Below are 14,987 nucleotides of genomic sequence, written 5' to 3'. Positions count from 1 at the left end.
TTTAGTGGACAGCTACTTGTGTGAGTTCGTTCGGAAGCAAAGGTACCGAAAGACGAATCTTTTCATGCAAATTATTAATGCCATGTCCCAATTTCACCCTCTTCAATGTTAACTTAAAGTACAAATTCATATCCTCTTTCTTCTATTTTTTTGGGTGGTGGAGGTAAATTTTTTGGCAGGGTTTATCTGGAAAAGATCCAAGAAACCTACGGGTCTACGCAAGACCTACACCACAAATTGAACAACATTTTGAGGGGAACACTGGCAGAAAGAGCTTTTCAGTCTGTGGTTTCTAGTTGGACAATAACACGTGAGAAACTTTGGCTATATGTAGAGAAACCTTGAAGTTTTTGCCGGAAAATCTGGTATTTTCTAGGTACTCTTTGAGTTTATGACCTCTTACGTGTAAAGTAGTTCGATTACCAGATCTAAATCTAGCCAAAACGATAAACATGTAACTTACATTTTTCATTGATGAGCGCACATCCGATATGTCCATTTCAAAGAACGTGTCAACCTGCTCGCCAAATACTACGCCCCAAGGTCGGACAGGAACACCGTCCGACTCGCCAAACTGTGCATTATGGCACTATGCTTGTCTGCTAGTTTCGAACCCGGGCCACCTGCATAGTGTCCCGATTGGCTCAGAAGAGACCGGGGTGGATGGCAAACAAGCAAGCAAGCAAGCCCGCAGACCGGAAGGCAACCAACTGCTCTCCACCTATGAGTCACATGGCGAAACAACACCAACAATAGCCCACCCACGCACACCTCCAGCGGTGTTGTTTCGCTGCTTGGATGTGTTTTGTGGTCGAGCTGTGGCGGGGGGGGGGAGTTAGTCGAGCGTGATAGAAAATGCTGGCGCGCAAGTTGTGTAATCACAGCGTTTGTTGCGGTCGCATGTGGGGCGCACGCACGCACGTACACACGCAAAAGTGTCATAGCGCACCGACAGAGGAAATCAGACACCGATAGCCCACCTACCATGTGGGGCATGTGGACGGATTGCGCTCACTGACGTGTGCGTGGGTTTGGTGGTAGACACACACACACACACCCATACACACACAACAATCTCTTTATTACCCGGAATCAGGTCAGGAACACTTACGATGTCCTCGTTCTGATGATATCTTAGCCATCTATCGTTTATGTAGACAGACATAGGATGGCACTGTACGCAAATGGGGCTCTCGTTTCTCTGTCCCGCTTCTAGCTGTGTGATCCAAGTATTCCGTTTATATATTTGTATATTCAGTTATATAAACGCGGATATTTCCAAAACTCTAGTCATCCATTTAACTGTACTAACTCATTACAAGCTTCCTGTGGCCTTGTCATTCCAGTTAACTTGTGCTTTCAAACTCCAGGCTGTGGAGTACAACTTGATCACGATTCAGTCGACTTTGACTGCCCAGTATTTTGTCATACAATCAACCTACACGTCGCTGTTTTAGATCACCCCCTGGGCTAGATACTAAGTCAATATGGTGTGAGGCAAAGTGCGGTCACTTACAGCATCAAATTTGAGGGCCACTTCCCGCGTGTTAGTATTCCAAATACATGAGTCGGTGCGGATCCAGCCACCGTCCAAATGTCTGTTAACGGAACTAAGTAGGTAAACCAATCTGGTAGCATGTGAGATTGGAAAGATAACGTCTAAAATGACAAATGCGTGCTCAGTACATCGAAGTCCTATCGACTCCTTTCGGCAGCGAGTCCATTCTCACTGAAGAAGTTCATACGATTGATGGGAGAACTAAAACGGATGGATTACATTCCCATCAGATGTTTTGTTACAAAGACATCTCGACTGAAAAGGACTAGCTAGACGGGGGTTGGAACGATCGATCGAAACTTATAACTGACCTACCCAACTGTGTTTCAAGCGACTTAATTTAGAAATTCGAATAGTGTGTCAAGAAAGGCTTCTAGTGAAATAGTGAGCTGATGTGAGCGACCGAATGTGTGCTCGAATCCCTTTGGAAAGGTACAACCCTCTTTCATGTTAACTGTCAGCCTACTAGTTGGCTGGTGTTGTAGTCAGACAGAAGGCATTGACAGCAACAACAATGTGTAAGCTCGTTCTGGATAGGGCAATTAGACAAACTGTACTGTTCTTCCAAGAGGTGGTGACCAGAAAGAGCTGCCCTGTGCAGAAGGGAATATAGTGGAGGGTGTTCACTGTGAGATGGCAGCATTCCAGTCCTCGTGCTTTCTTCGGGTGGCATAGCAGCTAGGCACGGGAAGGGTGCTACTGTGGAACGATTTTGCTGCATACGTTCATAATGTTCTGTGATTAATTCCACCGACATGTGCATGTTAGAATAACCAGATCGAGTTGAAATCTCACCAACGTCCCGAGTCACTCTTGAGGGGTTTTGACCCTCTGTTACAACGCCACACTAGTTCTGTGGCTTGTTGTTGTTGTTTGATGACTTGTTGTAACTAACTACCGCTCCGGTGCCCAAGTGTCGAAAAAACTCGCCAACAAGGAACACAACAGCTTTATTCCGAACAAGCGGATGCAAAAGTTACAAGGGGCCTCGCAGTACTTAAGGTATGCTTCCGAACTTCAATGCAGAATGCCCAATGGGCTTTTGGTGAACGCTCATCATCGCCATCATCATCATCGTTGTCATCAAGATCGAGTTGAAATCTCACCAACGTCCCGAGTCACTCTTGAGGGGTTTTGACCCTCTGTTACAACGCCACACTAGTTCTGTGGCTTGTTGTTGTTGTTTGATGACTTGTTGTAACTAACTACCGCTCCGGTGCCCAAGGTGTCGAAAAACTCGCCAACAAGGAACACAACAGCTTTATTCCGAACAAGCGGATGCAAAAGTTACAAGGGGCCTCGCAGTACTTAAGGTATGCTTCCGAACTTCAATGCAGAATGCCCAATGGGCTTTTGGTGAACGCTCATCATCGCCATCATCATCATCGTTGTCATCATCGTCATCATCGTTGTCATCATTATCACCATCATCATCATCATCATCATCATCCGAATCATCATCATCATCATCCTCATCACCATCATCATCATCATCATCATCATCCGAATCATCATCATCATCATCCTCATCACCATCATCATCATCATCATCATCATCCGAATCATCATCATCATCATCCTCATCACCATCATCATCATCATCATCATCATCCGAATCATCATCATCATCATCCTCATCACCATCATCATCATCATCATCATCATCATCCTCATCATCAGCCGTGCTTCTGTGGCACTCCTGTATGATCACCATCTTGGGCCGTTCCTGAATTGATTGATTGATTGTGTGCCCCATCGGCAGCTGGCTTTCCTCGCCCAGATAACTGACCGCTTACCTGCAGTGGTTTTGATGAGTTTTGAGAGTCTCACTAGGGTTCGGGGTGTTCTCGGACTGTTTTCAGGAATCTGACCTCACTGACATGATTTAGTTTAATTTACTTTTAATTTGATAATAAAGGTTTTGAACGTTTAAATATTAGGGACCAAGATAAGGAAAGACATGTATTTCTTACTTTGACTACCGCCTTCCGCACTCGTACATTTCAAGCTCTTTAGCCCTCACTCAGATGTAGTCTGAAGTTATTCTTTTTGTCAGTTTCCCCACGACCTTCGTTACTTGTGTGGGGCTGTATCGATTGCAGTTGTAGACGTTCTTTGTGTCGGTTAGACCGTGTCCCGTCTTGCTCCGTGTTGCTTATGCAACATTTCGGGTGTTGTCTCAATAGTCCGAGTGGGAACAAATTCAGAGCAAGTTTCCACTTACCCAGGTCGCGAAAGAGTTTTGCTATGTCTCCAAGTTTTCATTCGCTGAGACAGTCGGAGGCATGAAAACAATCGGCGATGCCAAGGCCGCAGCAAAACAGCACTAGTTCCCATGGGAACACATTGTTTAGTCAATGCAAATCAAAGGCCTAGGGGACACGTGTCCTTGACCAGGGCGGCACGACTGAATTCGTTTTGGGTGGCAGCGCCTCAACGACTGGACCTCTCCTTGGGCGGCTCATCAGTGCGGTTGCCAGACTGGTATGGGGGTTTAATCAATGCGGCCGGGAGACGGATCAAGTTCACGGATCACGGTAGGAGGGACAACAACAAACTGTCCAGCGCGTAAGTTGTTTCTCCTAAGAACCAGCCTAACTTAGCAGACAGGCAATACTTCACAAGAAGTGGCAGTTTGGAAATGTCCCTGAGGGGTGAGCAACTTTTAATGACTCTGGCTATGCGGAACGAAAAAGTTATTTCTGCCCCTAGCTAATTAATTCGGCATACTTAACTAAGCCAGTCAATTGATGAGCGCGCTGAACTAGTTGAAAACCGTTTCTGTAAAAGTGGTAGTTATTACCTGTCGAGTGAATGCAATCTCAGCCAATCAGAAGACGTTTCGGTTTACAATTATCACAAACTTTTTCCCTGCAGTTATGGTTGGCCAACCGATTTTTTTAAATTTGGAAATGTTACCAGACGGGATTCCAACCACGGTTGATAAACACATTTTTCAAAACAGTAATTTGAGTTCAACACCGCTCCCAGGTTTGGCAGAGGCCTAGTCCTCAAATTTCGTCCTAAACGCCAAAAAAAATGCGCTAGTTCTGATAACCAATCAGTCGCAAACCAAATTGGTGTGATTGACGTGAGACTCATTTGAAATTCAAACTCTGGTTTTATAAGTAGCACACATACACCCCTTGGATATCGGATTCAACTGAGGACAAATCTCGACTCAGGCTCTCGTTCACAACAGCTTGGTATTCTGGTGGTTGTCCATCGCGAGCTACCTTAATTTGTTCTCAGTTGAACTGCAAGGATCCAAATTACGCAAGGGTGCATCAGTGCGTCAAAGTATTTCAAACCCATCTTGTTTTTGTGCGTATGGTAGGCGTGAGTGCGACGAATTCGTAGAAATTATACTACGGGCTTAATCCATTCTGTGAGATTGGTTTAGTCCTTGAAATTTCAGAAACCCCGTCACAAAAATAAACACCTGATTTCGAGAAATACGCTCGCTTGTAAATCATTTTGGTTTTTCACGAGAGACTCAACTGAATCTCTCATTTATGATATTCTACAACTGAATGTGCTGTACACAGGTCGCCGAGTTTCCACCAACCTTATGTTCTAATTGAACCCAAATTGCACTGTTTCCGAGAAATACATTCATTTGGCAATCGATTTGGTTCTCACGGGAGACCCAACTGAATCTCACGTTTGTGATGTTCTACAACTGAATGTGCTGCACACAGGCCGACTCGTGTTTCAGTTGGTACGAATTTACTGACCGGAAGGTCAGTGGTTCGAACCGACCTCTGCCACTCGACTTCCCCTGTCTAGGATTGAGCAACCTGGCAGTATCCCAGCCCTCGTGTCTCATTCGTATGGCATGGGGTGCTACAGCTGATTTATTTATTTATTTATTTTTTATTTGCTTGGACGACCAACCCAGTGTACTGAGAATTGACGTCCTCGGTGATGGAATAGCTCTCCAATGATCTATATTTAACGGCGCTTGCTGTGACCACACTCTCCTCGTTACGTGATGTGCGACTGCCCATCACGATGGACAGCGTAATCGCCTTTTTTGTTGCAAAACAGACTGTTAACTGTCCCCGATAAAACTGGTTCAAGGTTGGGAGTTCAAAGTCTTTCTGTTCTGGGAAGTATTAAACCCGCTGAAACCAATCTGACTTTGATCGCTGGGACTCATTTTTTCACAAATTCCAAAGAGCACTTCTACCTTTTTTTAAAAAAAGCCCGTGGAAACTAGCGTGACGCTCTCAATTTTGTTTGTTGTTTAGCATTACAGTAGTGTCACCGAAGAGCGACAAAGGGCTGTTAGGTTGCTTTTGAACGCAAATCGAACGAAATTTGACAGATACTACTAACTTGGTTTTGACGGGAGCCTCAACTATTCTTCAGATGAATATGATGAACCGGGTTGCCTCAGATTTCAGTTAGTACGATGGGCGAGATATCATACTACGTTGTCGAGACACAACACACTACTTGTAAGGTTGCTGAAAACTCTCCGATAGCCCACAGCACCCTTTGTACATTCATTGCGTGTGAATGCGAGTGGAAATGAGAGTATCTGGCTAGAGATATCCATATCTTGGCTGCCTAAAATACTAGTGGCAACTCCGATAGTCATCCCAAGAGTAGAGCCCCATGTTTTTGTGACACATGCTTGACTCACCTATCCAGGAAGTGCATTTTATACTAAATTTAACCGTACAATGGGAAGAAGTGAGTGTACCCAGAGATCATCCTCGCTCAATAGACTACAGATGTTGCATCAACAAACGTTTGATCACCAGTTGTTTCTTGATTTGAAGTCGTGCTGAAGAAGTGCTAGGGGGGAGGAGCAAACAAAATCTGACATTACCAGATGCTTGAGATACTCAAATGTCGAAGAAGGCTTTGATCGCATTTCCACTTTTGTTAAGAGTCGGGTGCTGCGAACTCTTGGCGTCTTCCTGGGTGGGGTCCACGAGAACCTCCCTACACGTGGTTGAACAGAACAAGACAAGCGACCAATTTTGATGGGGAACAGGTTATCACTTCTCGACACAACTGCCTGACTGCCGTCATGCACCGGGCTTGTCTTGGGTCAGGCTCGTAGGTAATGTCTCCCTCTGGCATGTGCACTTGCAGGTCAGTTATGTCGAAAGATGTGAACGCCTCCCCCTTGCCATTTTCACAGGCTTTCAATAAAACCACTGAGCGCCAGAGAAGTATTCCACGACGAGCAGGTTTTGCCACACCCAACCCGATGAACTACATCATACCCATTGGAAAGAAGGTAAGAAAAAATGACGATTGTTCAGCTGTAACACCTCTTCAGCCCCTAGCTTCCATCACTCCTGAAGGAAGTACGAGGGCTGAAACACTGTCAGGTTGTCCAAGGCCACACAGGAGCAGTCGAGATGCCAAGGTCGGGTTCGGACTACGGATCTTATGGTCAGTAACTTCGCACCTGAAACGCTGAGCTATCTCGAGCTAATTTGAAGATAAAGTCTTCAACTTGTTGAACTGTCTGAGCCACTAAGAAGCTTCCGGCCTGTTGGCTTAAGTGTCGTCGCTCAAAGGATGCCTCAAACGAGCGAACCTTCCGTTAATTTAGGTGTTGGCGACAGACTTAACTGAAATTCAGTTGGGTTTCTTGTTCATTATATTCTGAGACTGAATTTGGTGCAAAAATATCTTTTTGTTTTTCCAGCGGAACGACATCTGGGATATCAAAGTGTGCTTCAGTCTTATTTATATGGACGATGAAAACTGTATACGAGAGATTCAGTTGGAAAACGATTCACTGTTCCGTCAACATCAACCTAATTTGCAAATGAATCTTTATCACAACACGTGTACAGCTTTATTTTCAAATGGGAGACTAGGCTTCCCAAGAAAGTCGTGGGTAGAGCTTTCAGCAGCCCTATGCGGAAATTTTGTTTGTGAAATTGTACCGCGATCCCTCGAATATACCGCCAACTGGAAGATGAAATCATCATTCAGCTGTAGCACCCTTTCGGTGTCTAGCTGCCATGCCTTCCGAAGTAAGGGCGAGGACTGGGATACTGCCAGTTTGCCCAAATCTTGACAAGCGAAGTCGAGAGGCAGTGGTAGGGGTCGAACTACCATCCTTCCGGTCAGTAAATTAGCGCTCCAACCACTTGGGCCATCTCGCCCATATATACAGACGGCAGGTTCGGATTCTTGACCGATTTCGTTTGTGGTGTCTGCGCAAAATCCTTAAAATCCAGTGGAAAAATAAAATAAAAGGAAAAATAAAAGAAAAATAAAAGGTTTTACGTATGCTGACATCGGCACTTACAAACTGACTTGTTTTTTTGACAGGAGGGGCAATCAACCAATAGAAAAGAGAGATTCAGTTCGAATTCGGCCAAATTGTCAGCGAATGCGTTTTGACCGCATCATACGTTCATTTCGGTGTCCCAGTACAGAGTATAGTCGATGGATATTCGGGGAGTAAACCCCCCATTGAGCCGTAAGAAGGGCAGAGTAACTGGTGGGCTACCCGGAGTTTTCACCAAATTTACGAGTGTGCAGAAATTTTAGATATGAATGAAGGTTTCGAGGGAGAAGGTGAAAATGATGCGAAAATAGACTGTTAGGCATAAATGATACCTTTAAGTTCACTGAGACGGAGATTGGAGCAACTTGGTCGTGAGTTTCGCCACCCAGCTAATATTCGACCATCGCATCGAACAGGCCCCTTGATTCGACACGTTGTGTGATGGGTTACAGAAAACGAATCCTAAAAAGGCAGAGGGTCTCAATTCTTCACCGACTGAAGTAACGGGGACTTTGATGGAGATTGCAGATCCTCTGGTCGAATAGTTGAAGTTGTGGCTTGCGAGAAAATACTCAATCGCTGGGCGTCGGTCCTCGTAACACGAGTTTGAAAAACAGTTTCTGATGGTCGTGGTATCTGAAAGGATTGTGTCCAGATGAGTGACCGCAAGTAGCTTCTAGTGCACCAAGTATCGAGTAAACATCTGACAGAAGAGGACGAACCTTTGGCTGTTATTTCCAACCGGAATGAAAGCAGCGTAGAGTCTTAATCAAGCAATTTTTCTCCAGACACTTCCTGAAGATTGCGTCAATGAAAACCTAGTCAGTGTATCTGGTACCTGGGTTCAATTCTAGTTCAATGTCTATACCTCACTTTTTGTCACAGCTGATACTCGACGTAACGTGTCCCATGCCGTTGCGCAAGACATTCATTCAATACTACTCTAAAGGTCGATGAAAATTTGGCGATTGTGCTGTCGTTTTCGTCCTTCTCGAGGCTCATCAAGTCCCCGAACTTCACTCGGACTTGTTTTGTTTTGAAAATTGATCAACAAAATTTACTTATGCTGAGATAAATAGGCATTTGATGTCAGCGGAGACGTCGTTGGAATTCACCTGAATCTCTCGGTTATGATAGTTATCGACCAGACTCAATTCTGTCACCATGTCGTTGTGGTGATCAGACCTCGGTGCTGCAATGCAACTGTGGGCCACGTTGCCTGGAACTCAATCCCTTGAAGTTCAACCCTTCCAGGATGGCCGAAGCGGAGCAGATCAACAAAGAACAAGCGGTTCATGTACTGGGATAAATCCTATTACGAGTTGGTATGGAGGTAAAGTCGTACTGTCCTGTACGATTGGAGTGCGAAAGCAGCAAGGCCTTTCCCCCAGATGGCCAGTATAACCATGTTTATGGAAGCAACCCTTCTCCGAGGAAGGATTGGTTAGAAAAGGTCGGTCCTAAGAACCACACACCAATGGTCCGATGGTTGACCGTGACCGCCGGCGCATTATTCAATACAATTGAGAGGCCTTTAAAACCAGAGTCCGGTGGTGTTCAAAAGGCACCTGCTGTGCTCAGATGCGTTGGGAGTCAAACAAATATGCCCTACTTCCTCTGTTCTCGGGCCAGGCCAACCCCATACAGCCAAGCAAGTCAAACGACTGAGTCATTGGCTCCGGGAAGGGTTTCCAAACAGAACCCTAACAAACGCTGCCTCGTGGTTCGAACTTTTGAATCAGACGCTAGGAGTAGAGTCCCCGTACAAAACTCACTTGATCGCACTGACTTGTTAGTCAAACTTTCGAAGCTGAGAATTGGGTACCCCAACCAAACTCCCTTTTTCGGTTTGGGAATTATTAGTCGCCTTTAAAGCTCCTCATTCGTTGACGCAACCCATGCGTTCTTCGCCCAAGCCCTTCTGATTCATTTAGCTGTTGATTACGTAACAATTACTCCGTATCTAACCCTTTACCGGGTGAAAAAACTCGAAACACAATCTTGGTGAAAAGCACTCACCTGATGTTCTGAATTCAACGAATTTGTTTCACGTTGCGGCTTTCAACGTTTGCATTTGGGCCTAAATGGGCTTTTCCAACCAGACAATTCAGAAATGCTTAGGTGATTGAAGCGGTTCTATTCTCAACCACCTCTGGAAGAAACAAGCTGTGATGCACATGGTAGGCTCGCTATCGTAACTTGAAGTAAGACAGACCTCGTGTCTGTGGTCAAACCGATTTCGAATCAGCTTTACGCATCCTTAGAAGCGACCCAGAAAACTGTACTAGTTGACGTACGAGAGGACCTTCAAAAGAGTGGCGGTAGCAGACTCTTGATTGACTAGAATGTGGTACAGGCAACCCTTAAAGCTCTCCAGCCACTAACTTCTCCCAACTTGTTCATCTTCCAGGTCCTGCTGACTGATTTAACAGTCAGTCACCCAAATGTTGCAGTAAATACTGTAAATACAGTAAAATACATCAGAACGAACCCCAACAGATTCGAAGGATTTGTTTCACATTGCGACTGGGTCAAATTGGGCACCAGATACTGTTCCACCCTCCGATCCATGTACGTTGGTTCTCCGAGACACGCACCAAAGATCCCAGTTAGGTTATTCATCCCAAAACCACTTGGAACGAAACCAGATTTATCGCGCTATTCACTTCGGGTTTCTGGTAATACTAATGCAGTGGTTTGCAGTGGTTTGTGCCTGGCCTCAGGGTTGAATTCGCCTTACTGGACTTGATTCGCATAAGCAGTTAGTTGCCTCTGTGCTGGAAGCTACTTGCGGTCGCTCATCTGGACACAATCCTTTCAGATACCACGACCATCAGAAACTGTTTTTCAAACTCGTGTTACGAGGACTGACGCCCAGCGATTGAGTATTTTCTCGCAAGCCACAACTTCAACTATTCGACCAGAGGATCTGCAATCTCCATCAAAGTCCCCGTTACTTCAGTCGGTGAAGAATTGAGACCCTCTGTCTTTTTAGGATTCGTTTTCTGTAACCCTTCACACAACGTGTCGAATCAAGGGGGCTTGTTCGATGCGATGGTCGAATATTAGCTGGATGTCGGAACTCACGACCAAGTTGATCTGATCTCAGTTTCCATAAGGTTGCTGAAATTCCGTCGACAGCCCACGATTGGTTTCGCAGTTTCTGGGGGCACATCATGTAGTCCCAGTCCTCGGGTTTCCGTCAAACCTGTATCCTACTTGTAACCAAGTTGGACAGATTGTGAAAAGTAATTACCTACACATTTACTTACAAATTTGAACACATATTTGCGGTTTTGACGGGAGTTTCTGGGGATCATGTAGTCCCAGTCCTCGGGTTTCCGTCAAACCTGTATCCTACTTGTAACCAAGTTGGACAGATTGTGAAAAGTAATTAATTACACATTTACTTACAAATTTGAACACTTATTTGCGGTTTTGACGGGAGGCTAAACTGAACCCAGTCGGATCTCTCGTTAATCATAGATTACCCGATTCAACTAAACCTGTTTCATCAGGCCGCCCGGTACGATATCGCAATACATTGTTGCATGTAGTGACATACTACTCATAAGGGTTCGGAAAACTCTTCATCAGCCCACGATTGGTCTTGCCCTTCTCCTTTGGGCTCACCAGACAAGAACAGTTCCCGAACTAACTGACCTACTTCAGCGCATTCAGTTGAAGAACATCATCACAAACGAGAGATCCAGTTGGATTCATGTGAGTCTCACGTGAAAACCATATTCGTGTACAAGTGCGAGTACTTGTCGAAAATGAGAACTTAGTGATCAGCACGCGTTGGTCCAAGGGGAGACGGTAACAAGTTTTGGGGCGAGTTCCACAGAAGCCCGTCTTAGAACACACTGTACAAATCGATCGTTGATCAGCTTAACCTGTAAGCAACAATCCACACCCATTCTGACCGAATCACATCTCGTCCGGTTTCCATCAACTTGAAAGTTTGTAGGGGAAATGTTCACAGCGGTCTTCCACTAGATAAACGTTATTGAAGAGAATCCACTCTCACAGACGTGAACTGAGGGTGTTCTATGCTAGCTGCTGATTAATGTGTTTTCTTATGAATTTTCCAGTGAAGGGTAAGACACCCTCTTCCTTCAAAGTGTTCTTCCTTCTTTGGTGAACCACTTTGTGTGATAATCTGATAACAGTTTACACAAAAGCGGCATTGTATCAAACAAGACACAGGACACCGAAACGGCCTGTTTCGCACCTGATTAGTTCACGCTGAAAATTGCCTCATTCCACACACCGTTGTTATCACCTGTTCGCTTTACTGACGATGGTCACTGGTAACTCATCGGTATGAAGGCATTTACCTTCGACTGAATCTACCAAAGGTCACTTCAAATATCGTTGTTTAGGAAACCGAAGCATTGTTCATATATTAACACCGTTGTGAGACCGCGTCCATATGGATAGAGTGGGTAAATGAGTATTAAACACGGTTCGTGTATAAGCTGGCGTCCAGGTTACTTGACACCTCTTTACTGATATTCATTAATTACGTAACATCAACAGTAGGCAGATTTACCTGAGATACAGTTAACATGCGAGATACCTATACACCCAGCCATTTGTACCTCATTGAGTATTCGAGGCAGTGAGTATTGCTCACTGATAGACAAAAATTTCGACGTCCTTTATCATTGTGAGAGCTTTGGACCAGATTCAAGGATCTTTTCCAGATAAGCCCCACCAAAAAATTAACCACCGCCATCCAAAAAAAGATTACCAAAAAGAGGATGTGAGATTTGTACTTTTAGTTTTTATTCAAGAGGGTGAAATTGGGACATGGCATTAATGATTTGCATAAAAAGGCCCGTCTTTCGGTACCTTTGCTTCCGAACGAACTCACACAAGTAGCTGTCCACTAAAGATCGGTGTTTGCCGCGTTGGCGTTTATTCTGCATCTTGTAAACGAGCAAAACAGATTCGATGGTTTGTGTGTGAGCTTCCGTCGTTGGATCCACAACGTTTTCGGAATGATTAACCGTTTCATGTCAATCACCGTTTCAATTCCTTGGCATGATGTCCACACATTGGAGATGATGATTGAGTCGGGAGCGATGCAGGCCTGGGATGTGTCAAGAAACGTATTGCCGTCTCCTTGTCATGAACGAGAGCTGAGAGCGTCAGAAAGCTCATTTAAGGGTTTATGTTCGAACGGAGAGAACTTTTTCACAAAATGAGCCTGGATGCGAATAAGGAATTGTTTTCATCAAAAATAGGTCAAGGTTGTGGCGTACATTAAACTTGAGCTGGCGAAATTGGCGGGGCTTAACTTTTCGCACATGCACTTTTTGCGTTAGTGCCGGAACTTATCTGGAGAAGATCCCCTTTATGCATCCAAGTCTCCCCCATTCCTTAGTTCTTGAGTCCGTGAAGTGCTATCGATTTGATTTTACCCGAATGACTAAGCCTTACTTAACTGGTACTTCAATACACATTGCAACATTTTACGACGAAAAAAGCAGTTTTCCTAAGTTTTCCATGATCTGAGGAGTTGCGATTGAACCATACATGCGGCCCACAAAGAAAGGTGCTCGGGCCTTGAAAAGTAGCCCGTTCAACTTGTGTACTTTCCAAAGCAGTACACACAAATCGATGCATCGTCAATATCGTTTGATATCTTGACTTATTTGTCCTAAATGCGTCCTATAAGTACTCTGTTTTGTGTAACATAACTTCCATGAATAACGCCGCACTTGGTTATCGCAGTATGATAACGGATCCATAAAGTACATACTTTTCAATACATGAACTTAACAGATGGCCGGTCAGCTACACATTGCGCATAGGCAACATCAAAGTGTGGTAGCCCACAATCAGAAAACCGATTACTCATCTGGAAATGCAAAGAAGATCTGACAGTTGTGAAACCTAAGCTCAAGCAATGGCCACGTTGGTTCAATGACCGAACTCCTCAGGCTATTCCGTCCCCCCCCCCCCACACACACAGCCCAGGATTTAGGAAATAGTGTGCAAATCAAGGCTGTAGACAACATACCAAGTGGATTGGCGGGGGCGGTATAATTCACAAACTGCACGAAGATTTGACGGGTGCTTAGGAAGTGGGACTTATGCGCCGTTCACCATGTTGATTGCGTCTTTGGAGCTTCGGGTGTGGGGTAGGGGGGAATTCTGAGCCACCTGTGTACACATCCTGTCAGTTCTGTTCTCTGATCACCCGCTCCTCACACACACACACACACACACTGTCCACACAAATCTCCTCGCTCGAAGCATGCAATTCAGACAGACAGAGTGACAAGAGGGCTTGTCTCAACCGTTGATTGCATAATCATTTAACAAAGGGACTGTGCTGTGACCACGATTGCTGAATCAGTGAGGCGTGCGTGTTCAAGTGGGATCTGTTGGATGGCAGGTGGGTGGGTGAGATGTTGGGGGAAGAATACAACACCCAGCACCCCCCAGGCAGAAGGGAATCATGCCTGTATGTATGTATGTTTGTGAGCAAACTTCTTGTCTAACTAGCAATCACACTGTCTGAGGGTTGTTACACTGAACATGGATCTGCTTGTGGCGGTTACAAGCCGGCATATGGTGTGCTATGCCAGATTGCGTGATTGCTAGACGAACCCTCAGCCCGATGGGAAAACTAAAGGATTGCTACTTCGTCAACTCGTCATCCAGATCTGGTCGTGTATTTTGAGTTTTGATAACACTTTGTGATCGAAAGTGGACGAATAGGGGAAATTTGCCCGACAGGTGGGTTGGTAACTATGATCATCGTCCTTTTGTTCGCCTAGCAACATGATTCCAGTGCCCCACTGTGTTTGAACCCTCGTGGTTGTTTGGAAACAGCACAATGGGTAAACGCTCCTACCGTCTAAGCAAATAACCTAACTACTCGGTGAAGTTGAGTGAAAACAACCAACTGTTTGTACATTGCTTCGCCTCATTATTTTTCGAAGCTACTCTATCCAGCCTGTGGTAAAACTGAATGGAACCTTGTGAGTAGTTTCCTTTACAAAAATAGACTACAATATCTCGAATATCGTACCAAATGATACATGAGGTGGCCTGTGTGCAGCACATTCAGTTGCAGAATATCATAAACGAGAGATTCAGTTGAGTGTCTCGTGAAAACCAAACTGATTTGCAAGTGAGTGTATT

At 45.0% G+C, this 14,987-nt stretch overlaps 1 protein-coding gene across 1 annotated transcript; it reads left to right on the top strand.

Annotated features, from left to right (window-relative positions):
• Positions 1-491: 491 nt before the first annotated feature.
• Positions 492-5,294, top strand: T265_05997 (hypothetical protein; the record flags this gene model as incomplete). The annotated part of the gene is made up of 2 exons (XM_009171149.1): positions 492-800; positions 5,166-5,294. The coding sequence occupies 2 exons, from the start codon at positions 492-494 to the stop codon at positions 5,292-5,294; spliced, it is 438 nt and encodes a 145-aa protein (XP_009169413.1).
• Positions 5,295-14,987: the final 9,693 nt, after the last annotated feature.

Source organism: Opisthorchis viverrini (assembly GCF_000715545.1).
Source record: "Opisthorchis viverrini unplaced genomic scaffold opera_v5_119, whole genome shotgun sequence".
NCBI classification, from domain to species: Eukaryota; Metazoa; Platyhelminthes; class Trematoda; order Opisthorchiida; family Opisthorchiidae; genus Opisthorchis; species Opisthorchis viverrini.
Note: the sequence above shows the minus strand (reverse complement) of the source record. Positions and strands in the feature narration are given on the sequence as shown.